Raw genomic sequence first — 11,472 nt, 5'->3', positions numbered from 1 at the left:
GCTCATCGCTTGGTCAGCGCCGCTGCTTCCCTGTCTTGTGCGCATCCCGTCGTGTGTCTTTGGGGATGTTTCCAGCGGTGAGAGCGGGAGGCTCAGCCCCGGGTCGGTACCGCGGGTCGGGGCGCGATGCGGTGCGGTCCTGCCCCAGTCCCCCAGCGCTGCGGGGCAGGACCGCCCCGTCTGAGATAAGGGGGGGAGAGAAATCTTCAATGAAATATATATTTAAATGCAAAATGGCCCCTTCAAACTGGGACCCATTATGCGTTTGGTGTGAAACGCTATCAACATTTAAAACTTCATTGTCTCCTTTGTACCAAATGCCTGTAAATCTTCCACTAGCCTTTTCTCATTTTCATCTGAAAAGCCTGTTTGGGCTGAATAGACAGCAATCAGCAGCCTCTGGACTTCTCTCTCTCTCTGGAATGTCAATTAAAATGCAGATTTTTTTTTTTTCTCCCCCCTCCCCAGTCTCTTGGTGGCAAAAGACTTGAGAAAAACAGGATAGTCCTGGAAAGCAAATGAAAGAAGTTTAAACAATGAAAAAGTACTGAAGCTGCCAGCCGGTTCCCATTAGTCCTCCAGAATTAATGTTTAATAGCTGTGATGCTCAGATTTGCTTGGAGATTGGACTGCGATGAAGAGTCTTGTTAGGTGTATGTGTGTATATATGTTTACAAACGCATGTGTATTTCTGTCAGTTTTCTGTCAATACACAATTTCTCTGTCAGTGGAATTGTTTATAGGTGTGTATGTGTATATAAAGCTATTAGCTTTAAAGCTTCATCTACCTGGATTTTTCTGAGGAAGCTACTGGGCTTTTTAGGGCGCTTGAGGTTTCTTTGTGGAGGGAAGATCCATATTTCATTCAGAGTTTCCTATTCCCTGCCTAATAGAGAAAGATGCTGAAAAGTTATACACTGAGCAATGTATTGATTTGGTTAACATACTCTACAAATTGTACTCTCCCTGGGGAGTGATAAACATCTTATAAACAACAATGGAAGTAGATTAAAAAGCACACTGAACATTGAATTTAATTAATGCCACTGCTGAGCAAGTACTACTTGTTTGTGTGTGTGAGTGTGTTTAAGCTGAAGTACAGCTTGGAGGAATTTGGTTGGGCTCCCAAACCAGTCTGCTTTCCCATGCTTGTCAGTTTGGCAAAGAAAATTTGGGCAGGTATGTGACGAGGTGAAAATTGACTTGATGAGCGAGTGGCAAGGAGAGCCATCAATCACTGGGGGCTGACAACTCCTCCCCAAAGTGTAGGCTGAGAAGAGAGACAGAGTTCCCTTTCAAGGGGAAAAATAAACACTACGTGTGGCTTTCACTGAGTCTGAGACTCCAGGAGGGATTATGGTATTGTAGTCAGGAAGCCAGAATTGTGGAGGCCAAAAAGCATGCTGGGGCTGTGTTCCAAACATTGAGATAGAGGTACATAATTATCCAGCACAGGAGGTCTTTCCAAAGATTCGTCCCCCAGCAACTGGGGCAATTAAACTATGAAAAGAATTTGGGTTTGTTTCATCTTCATTGGACTCCACTTCTTTTGGGAAAGGGCAATCCTCAAACCCTGGTCGCCGTCGTGGTGGTGAAAGGTGGTTTAGTTCCACGGATGGGTCCAGAGCTCTGATTTTTGCTTTGCTGCACCTTTGCAAGCCACGATTTTGAGTTTTCTGCTCCTCTGTGGATGTAGACTCCCTTCTTTCTGCCGGCACATGTTCAGGTGCAGAAGCCAGCAAAAATCTTCAGGTGAGGAGACACAGGATCAAGTAGCCTTGAGCTGCACTTCAGGCTTTAGGATGAAGATAGGAAACATGCTTTCAGTGGTGTTTAGTGTAGTCTGAAAACCTGAAGGAGCAGAAATGTCAGTGCAATTAATGCTGTTGGAGTCTGGAGTATATGCTAGCATTCTGGTATGTTTTCTTTTTGCAAAATTGTGATTATATTTTGCATTTCTAGACATAACCTTTAATCAGAGTTTACAGGATGATTTATGGAAATTAAATCAGCATTACATCGAGTCTTCTAATTAGGGGTTTCTACCCACTTTACAGCTGGATAAACTGAACTGCAGAGCTGGAACTTCCAGACACCGAGGCGGGAGGGTGACCTGGGTGGCAACATCCAGGGGGGTTTGCTCTGGTCCTTCACCAGACACAACCCGGTCCAGAGACAGAGCTCTCTTCAGCTCTACACCTGCTCTGTGCTTATTTAGAGAAGGGCTCAGCAAGCTCTTTGCAAATGTTTGTGCAGTGGTCTGGTGGTGTTTTCACTGGAGATTTAATAGTAGTTGCTAGCTTGTGGTCTGGGATGCTTGTGCTGTGCTTAAATGTCTACAGGAGGGACAGAGCTTTGAAGTGATACAGCTGAGGTGAGAAAAGCTTGCCCTGGAGTATCAGGGATTCACCTGCAATACTGCGTATTCTCTGTTTTCTTCAAGTACCTTTTTAATGTCATCTAAAATCTGTTTCTACGGGCTCCAGAGGTTACTCTATATAGTACTCAAGATAAAAGATGCCTTAACAGCTTTTCTGTCCTTAGCACTGTGAACATTGTATGAAGCAGGTAGCAAAGGGCTAATAAATTCTGCAAAATACTTTTTAGTGGTTGACTTTTAGAAAGGGAGAATATTTGTCCCTGTTTCTGTATGCTGAGGTACCATGCCACGTGCAAACACAGGGAGTTTGGAGAATTTTGAGTTATGATCTCTGCCTTTTTTTTTTCTTTAATTTTTAAGGGTGAGGACAGGAGGAAAAAAGAGGTTTTATGTGCTCTCTAAGTTTCAGTCGAGTTTCATCACATCTAAGATGAATCATTGACCAGATTAGAACAATTGCTGCAGTTACTTGTTTTATCCATTCACTGAGGTTTACCATCTTTCATTTTTGAAGCGGAAAATCAGGTCTAATTTTCTGGTTGAGCTGTTAAATCACCCTGTGAGGAGGAGGATACTCTACTGACCCTCACCTGGCATCTTAGTGTGGTGGCAACAGGGTCCCCTGAAGGAGGGCCAGTTACTTTGGTGCCACTTCTCTCTTCTGTCAGCCCATACCCGGATTACCAGTTAATTCCATCCATTTAAAATAATTTTACTGTGAATAAAATACTTTTTTTTCCCCATCTGAAAAGTTTATATCGGTAAGCATCACTGAGAGAGTGAGAAAAGAAATGTTTGTGCACACAGCTTGGCATATATGGATGGAAAATGATGCTGGGCAGGGCTCCTGTGAAAGTATAATCTGTACCATACTTTATACAGATTTTAATTGCCTGTAAGGTGATGTAGCTAACTAGTATCACTGCAAAGACTAGAGACTTTCACCTGTTCTGGACTCTCAGGCTTTAAAGGGACACTGAACTGAGTCAGAAGAAGGGACATCCATAGGGCAGCTGGAAATCTTGAGCTGAAATAAAGTTTTACAGATTTTCCAGGTCTAAAGAGTATAGTTTTCAACTGTTTTTCTTGTGGAAAATTACCGAATTCTTGCAAGTTCAGCTGGCTGCAGAACTGCCTAGGTGAAGGAATGAAAAACAAGGCAAACTTACATAAACCTTCAAACAATAACAAGAATATAATTTGTATAATTGTGATAATTTTGTAGCGTTACAGGTTATGTGCCTGCACATGTGTGTGCCTCTCATTTTTTAGAACCTGTATGTTTTTCTGTCAGTAAAATAGCGCTCTAAATACGTGCTGAGAAGTGGTTTTGTGAAAACAAGGAGGACTTGGTTACGCCTCAGGTGATGATGGAAACTGCTAACAGAAAATGAAAAGTCACTCACTTTTCACATATTCTTGAAGCTGGAAAACTATTTTCCCCATCCTCCTTCTCCCCTCCCTCTCACCTCAGCTCAGTTTGAGGCTTTATGAAGCGTTTTAGTTTGTGTTTTGAGATATTTTTGCTGACAGTGTTAAATCTCTCTCCTCCCCACAGCAGCAGCCCTCGTTCCAAGGGAGGAGGCATTACCCTGGCCGAAGGCACAGCTTTCTCTCCATGCTTCTCTAGAGGTGTTCAGATGGGATTAAAGTCCACATGGAGATATGGAAATGGACCAGGAATTTACTCTAAAAAGATGGTCAGCTGGGATTCAGGTTGCCTTATCTGCCTGGTGGTGGTCACCATGGCTGGACTTTCCCTGGCTCGACCTTCGTTTAATTTAGTTGTTGAAGACTCTACGCTGGAACCTGAAGGTAAATCAATCTAGAATCTTTAATTCTTTAAAAGGAGTCAATTTTAAATGCTTTAATGTCTGAAGTAGAAGTCAGCATCTTTTCATGTGCTTTGGTAAACTAAGGCAAACAAGAGTAGCCGTCAAGAGCTGCGTTTTTTGACTCTCCCTGCCCTCACATGGGCTGTGTTTGTACAAGCATGTGTTTGTTTATTCTTAGGCAAGCAAGTGGTGTCAGTGATTTCACTTGGGACTGTCATCATGTTGTATAATCAAAGCGTACGGATGAAAGTTTTCAGGAATGGGTCTTTAAGGAATCCAGTCTGTTGCTTACATACATGTTACACGTTGCTGTCTCAAGGAATGAAACAGCTAAATGGCTTCAAGTCTTTGTGATTGCCTTAACCTGAGAAATTTGGAGAGAAATGGATCTTCATAGTTTTTAATCATGTGGCCTGAGTGTTTAGTTTTGGCAGGCACTCTGCAAAAACGCTGCTGCACAGATTTGTTGGTGTTTGTACTTGGAATAAATTTCCCTATTGCTGTTAATGTCCAAGAGCAATTGGTACAGAGTCTGGATTGCAAGTTCTGAAACTGTGAATGTTGAGATGTGTATAGCAAGGACTGTAGTTTATTGCTGTGAAAGCAAAGGCTCATCAAGACCTGTGCATTGGAAGAGGTGTTTTGGTAAAATCTCCTACTTCGAGCCTGCACCTGTTGGTATGTTCTAGATTTGTCTGTCCCTCAAGCATTGCAAAGTGGTTTTCTTCTCTGAAGAGCTAAGAAGGGGCTGCTTTACTGTTGTTGTGAGCTGAGCATGTTTAAGAATGATTTTACTGTGTTGCTTTTACTTTCTTGCTCTCTGAGCATCCTAGGGGGCAAGTGAGGCTTCCTTCATAAGGTTATATATGTGTGTCTTTTGGAGGAGTGGTTACAGTTCTAATAACTCAACTGTCAAGCTGATATAATAGTCCAGAGAGCATTTCTGACCTGGCAAGCTGGGCTAGAGAGAATTTGGCCTTCTCATGTTCTACTACTCATGTCCACGGATACAGCTTTGTTTTTATTTAATACATTTTCATGCAAAACTTATTTGTTTCCATCCACTGCCTCTAAAAATAGACATCACCAGCTAAGACATTTTTAGAATCCATTCCAAGTACATTTTTATTGATGGCAGGGGATGAACTATTTCGAGATGATGAGCCCTCTTCCCCAGCAAGCACTCCTGAAAAAAATTCACAAAGTATAGTAATTTTGTAATTTCTCAGCCATAGAGATTGTTAATAGCAGAGATTTTTTTAATTTTTTTAAATTTTTTCTTCTGAAGGTAACTTGAGAATTGAAAAAAAAAAAAGCCCAACTCTTGTCACCACTTACTGTATGATCTGTTAATTGAACATCTGGTGCCTTTTTCAGGGGAATGACAAAATCATGAATAATTCTGGTTTTAGACTAGCTTTGTAGTGAAGTCCCCTAGTGTTAGGGTTAAGTCAGAGAGAATGTGATTGCATTATTTATTGGTGGAATGTTTCATAGGAAGAAGAGTAATATTTTTTTTTAGTAATGCCTCATGATTTTTCAGCTTTTCAAGGGAAGAATAGTTATTATTTTAGAAAGAACAGTTCAAAAATACATGTTTTTTTCCATGGTGAATATGCAAGGGTTTGTAATCTGGGTTTTATCAAAGAGTAAATTGTTAAAAAGGATTTAAAACTTCTTCCCTAGGCAGGAACGTTACTGACATGAAACAATTTTAGACGTGAGAACCCAAATCATTACCAGAAACAAGAAAAAAAATCAGAAAATGCTTCTAAGTTAATGGTATAATAAGAGCTTTTATGCTGCAGAATATGGGGAATTGTGTGGGATTTATATCTCAGATTTGGGAAATAAAACCTCCTTTATGTACTTCGTTAAACCCCTTTTAAAAAAACAAAAGAAACCCAAGTTTTTACACAATCACCTTCTCTGGGTTCCATCACTGCCACCCACAAGCTCTCCAAGCCAAACCAAAAAAATAAAAAACCCTTCAGAAAAAAATCTCTTCAAAGACAAACCAGGCTTCTTTTTTAATTTAGTAAATGCCAAAACATTTTGGCCGCAGCTAATTTGGGGGGTGAGGTGCTCTAATAATGTAAATTTTCAGTGGGGCTGCTGACTGTGCAGTCATTAGAGCTATGACATTTCATACCAGCTGAGAAGGTCAGCAGGGCCATGACCTTTGGTGACATGTGTTGATCTCTTCTGAGTCTTGCTTCATGGACAAGCCCTAAATTTTATCTTTTGGTCTTCTTTTTTTTTTGTTGTTATTGTTTATTGCCTTAGTGACTCAGAATATTGGAAAAGCTGTATGCAACATTAACAGGAATTAAGATTGTGGCGTTTTGTTCCTTTGATTGTTGCAGGGAATATCTCCTTTTCTCAGCTAAACATAATTTTAAGGGCGTTTGCAATTGTTCTCTTCATAGTATCTGGTTAAGTACGTACTTTAGTGCAAGCAGGATTTATCTAATAGGTAAACAACTGCATGGATATGTGCTAGATGTTGTCATGCATCAAAATTCTTTACTTTTTTGGTTATCCACAGTCAATCTTGAGTAAATAAATGTCCGTCTGTGACCATTGGATATTACTCTGGTCCATATGAAAGTATTTACACTGAAAATGGTATCTGGAGCCATTGTAGATGATAATACTGGTGTTGATATTGTGGGTGCTCTCCAAGGCTGGATCCTAAGTGTGGTGGCTCTCAGTTGAGGTGCTTTAAGCAGAGATGGTAAAACCTGAGGCTGTTTTTCAGTGTGAGCAGAAACAGGACCTGTAGGAGTTAGAGTGGGGACTGTCAGCTATCAAATGATATCTTGCATCAAGTGTTTACATATGTGTTTTTTGTCTTAGGGAGCATAAAGGCTTTCTGCTTTTAAATATTTAGAAATAAGTCTACCCCAGTGTACAAAGGAGCCATTCTCTCTCTCTCTCTCTCTTTCTCTCTCTCTCTCTCTCTGTGTGTATGTGTGTGTGTGTGTGTGTGTGTGTACCCAGGCTATGAAGGTCTTTGATGATAGCCAACATTTCACAAGGGCTCTGACCGCACACATAGGTTGAAGGGTTACTTTGTGAACTGAATAATTACTTTAGACATGTATTTGATAAATAGGGAGCTCTCCCTTGACCTTCCCTTGCCCAGGCTGTGTGTTATCGTTCTGCTGGGTAGCTAATTTGGTCTCTTCCCCACATGCAATGCCTTGATGCTGTCCTTGGAGCACCCACACAGAGCCTGGTGCAGCGACAATGTGTTTCAGTTCTTTTAATTTAGGTCAAATTTCAAAGGATTAATTTAAACTTTCCACCAGGGACAGCCTATTTCTGTGTCCTGTGCAAAACACAGTAGTGCAAAATGGCCTCAAATGTGTGTTTGGGAGGTTCCTAGGAGTAGCAGGGAGGGAGAAAGACCTCCTTTAATGGGTGATATGTGCTCATGGTGAGCTCCAAGGTGAGTAACGAGTTGTCACTTGGGTTTTACTCAGTCACAGCCGTTTGCTGACACTAAACAACATACAAATATAAACGTGTTCAGCACACACACCTTCCTTTTTGTAAAAGCTTTGAATAATATGAGCAATATACCTTCCTTCTTGTAAAAATGTTGGCAGTGTGTAAAGATTAATGTCACCTGTGGTCACTGTGATCGGCACAGTTCACTTGCAGATCCTTCTTTAGCCACTGTGACCGGCCTGGATCAGGATGTGAGATTTTCTGAGGTGCTTCCAGGGAGTGGGCAGTGCTGCAGTGTGTGGATGAAGGATGCTGTGGTGCTGGGATGTTCCCCATCCTGGGGTGTCCCTGTGGGTCCTCTCCAGCCAGTGCCATCCTGGTGAGAGGTTGGTGGGACCCTGCACAACCTGAGACAGAGGTGGCGGTGGTGTGTTGGTTTGTTTGGTTTTTTTAACGAGGCCAATGGCTTTGATATCTGCAAGTGAAATTAATAATTCAAACCGATTGGTTAAATCAGAGTTGGCTTTATCTTTTTAATTTCTTGTACTTTTAATTCTATTTTAAGCAAGGGCAATTATTAAAGCCCATTATGGAGGAATGTGACATCCCCACAGCTTCGGGTGAGGGCTGGATGCCCTTTCAGGGATCCGGTTCAGTAAGTTATTTGGCCCAGTATAGGAATTGCTAGCTGAGATTCTGGGGAATTGTACAAGCAGCCAGATTAAATCAGTCTTAATGTGTCCACTCTGTGTTTAAAATCTGCAGCCCTTTACCAGGGGCATGGTCCTGAGCTGCAAACTAATTGGGCATGGGTAGGGTTGTTATTTACAGTCTGTGTGGATGAGACACTGGGATTTGGGAGTGTGTCAGTGTGGCTACTATTTTGCAAAGTAGCAGAAGTAATTGCATGTTTTAGGCTTATCTGCCATACAGTTGCAGCTTTTTGTAGGGGTATAAAAATATTATCTTTTAGGAATTGTATTCCTTTAATGATTTTTTTGGTAGGGTTTTTTTTTTTTTTTTTTTGACCCATAAGATTTGTAAAGATGCTGAGCTGGAGGGTTTTTATCTATTTTTTTCTAAACCACTTGTATAGATAAAACCCCAAACCAGCAACTGCCTCCAGTGAATGCATAGTTTCCCAGTTTTAAAATAGTTTTTCCTTGGCAGAGAACTTGCAACAAATTTCAGGCCATAGTAACTTTTTCACAGTCAAGTTACAAACCTTTGAAAGCAGAACTTACAATGGAAAATGCTGACAACTCCAGTTATGCAAGGTTGTGTACGCATGAGACGATGGACTATTGTGGTGTTTTAATAACAGCCATAGCGTAGCTCTTAATGAGCATATTTCTATATCCAACTTCCCAGCTTCAGTGGAAATGATCACTTGGCTTTAAACAAAAGCATTCAGAGATGAGTGTTTTCTTAGGATGAATATTTAGTTTAATGCAAATGCAAGAAAATTACTTAACTAACCCTTTTTCTAGCGTTAATAGGGAAAAGTTCCTCATTGGAAGTGTCAGATTTTCAAGTGTTCAACATTTGGAGAGTCCTCAAGGTTGAAGCTTTACAGTGAAACATACTTTCTTCCAAGCAGTGCTCCTGAGCAGGATAAATCTGTGCTTTTTAAAGAGCCATCACCCACTTAGGCAAGTTACATCTTGTCTGTTTGTAACAGCATGCCTGGTTTGACTAGCAGAGAAAATTTATTGCAGTGCAGTTAAAGAAGTGTAAAATTCAGGCTGAAAAACACTGTGAACCCAATACGTGAAATGATGAGAGGTCTGGAGTTTTGCACCAGTGTGACTGAGGGTTTGGTTCCCTGGTGGCAGTGGGACACTCTGCTCCTCCATCCCAGCTGGGCAGGTAGGAGCATCTTCTGCAGTCTTCAGGACACACTGCGTTAATGGTGGCAGTGGGAAATGGGGTAATACTTGGTTTGGCATGGAGCCTGCCAGCATCAAGTCATCCTCACAGCAATTTTGGGGATTAATTTGGAGCTCAGACCTTTGAGTTCAAGTTCAGCACATTGCACTGTGTGACTGTAGTGTTTTTTTGGGAGGATTTGGCACAACGTGCTCCCCGAATCGGTGTTGCTGTCTTGTAGTACCGGAGACTAAACTGACTTTTAAGCTGATTGAAAGAGAAGTTGGAGCAACTGAGCAACTTTGGAGCAACTTTCTAAGAGGCAAATCTTAAATAAAGACCAGATTTGCAAGAGTGCAGCAGCCAACAGCTCCTGTTATAATTACGAAACGTGCGCTGGGGGTGCCGAGCTGTTCTGGAAGTTTGGCCCTTCGGGTTTCAATCAGAGTCGAGAGTGTCAGCAAAACTGCATTGGCATTTACTCCTTGGGGACTGTGCTTCCCAGCAAGGACAGTTACAAAACAAGATATTCTGTAAGAGGAGTGAATTTTTTTAATATGGATTCTTTTTTAAACTTTTAAAACCAGCTTATAATTCGTAAACCAATTATGTATGTCTCCAGGTTATCCTTTCCTATCTCTTAATTATCACTGCTGGGTTGTTTATTTGTTTTGTTTTGGTTTTTTTTTTCTAAAAGAACTTGGTTTTTGGGGTTTTGTTTTTTCTGGGCTTACTTCTGAGTATCAGAATAGTCAGCACCTGGTATAGGGATGTGTCTTAGGGGATTCACTTTCTGCTGGTTCAGGTTTTTCTGCTGCTTGTCACCACACAAATGCCATTATCCGTGTCAAAGAAAGGGACAGAAAGCTGAATTCTACCGTGCTGCTGCACTCACTTGCCATGCTATTATTATTTTAATTGTATTTTTGAAGTGACTGTAAGTGAAAGCTTTTGGTGAACCTCAGTGAAGCTGAGGAGTTGAGATCTGACCTACTTTCATTCCCCTCCTCACACGCCGTTGCAAGTTGTGTGTAATTATTGCTTTTCCTTCCCCACAAAAGAACTGGCTCATCAGTTTGGGACGTTAACTACCTTACGGTAGCAAAACCACAAGAACTGGGAAGAAGGGAGAATTCCTTTGTGCCAAGGAAACAGCTTGTGCTTGTGAGGGTTTACTGGAAAGGGCAGTGTGCTGGGGGACTGGAAGGGAGAAAAATGAGAATGAGAAGCTGGTTGGGGAGAAGAAATTCATATTTTGGCTGTATTTTAAATTTTTTTCTTGTAGCTTTTCATGAGTCTATTTTTGAAGGAATTTTGTGACACAGTAGTTACCACGGCGAGCTTTGTCCCAGGAGAGTTGTGGCTGTTTCTGAGTGGCATTGGAGTGGGATGCTGGTGGCTGGGGATGCCTTGGTGAGCTGCACCAACCAGGACAAGTCTGTAGGAGGTTGAATTGTGATTGGATGGACATTATTTGATCAGAACACCATGCAGCAGTGTAGTTTTTAAATGTATTAAAAAGCTGTGGGTACGAAAGCTGCTTAAGGTTCATGCTACGCTTCCTTCAGGATGGGCTGTATGGATAGGTGAGCTGCTGGCAGGACTTGCTCCTGGGCAGCAAGGAGAGCCTGCTTTGGTGAGACTGGCTTTGCAAGTTTCTAAAGTGCCCTGCTCGGTGTCTCAGTGTTGCAATGTTTAATTTGTTTCAGGGAAAGTACTATAACTTCTAATGCTGAATGCCACCCAACAGTTCTTCAAAATCATTGCAAATGCCCAGATTAAATTTTGAGCAGTTCTTGAGCTTGGTTCTGTTAAATATTGTGTATTCATGAAAATTAATCCTGTGTTGAAGTACCCAGGTTTTCCTGGTCTTGTTTGCTCACCAGGATAGCACAGGTATTTCAGCTCTTTAGGCTCCCTAATAAATCTACT

The 11,472-nt window shown here is 41.5% G+C and overlaps 1 protein-coding gene across 1 annotated transcript in view; it reads left to right on the top strand.

The window, feature by feature from the left end:
- Positions 1–1,690: 1,690 nt before the first annotated feature.
- The window catches only part of LOC103811551 (fibroblast growth factor receptor 2-like), a gene marked incomplete at its 3' end in the record, with an annotated part of 50,703 nt that continues 40,921 nt past the window's right edge, over positions 1,691–11,472 (top strand). The window contains exons 1-2 of the mRNA XM_009084535.1: positions 1,691–1,752; positions 3,939–4,195. Of these exons, the coding sequence (XP_009082783.1) occupies positions 4,021–4,195 (175 nt within the window). The remainder of the gene's footprint in view (positions 1,753–3,938; positions 4,196–11,472) is intronic.

This window comes from Acanthisitta chloris, unplaced genomic scaffold (assembly GCF_000695815.1).
Source record: "Acanthisitta chloris isolate BGI_N310 unplaced genomic scaffold, ASM69581v1 scaffold26411, whole genome shotgun sequence".
Classification (NCBI taxonomy): domain Eukaryota; kingdom Metazoa; phylum Chordata; class Aves; order Passeriformes; family Acanthisittidae; genus Acanthisitta; species Acanthisitta chloris.
Note: the sequence above shows the minus strand (reverse complement) of the source record. Positions and strands in the feature narration are given on the sequence as shown.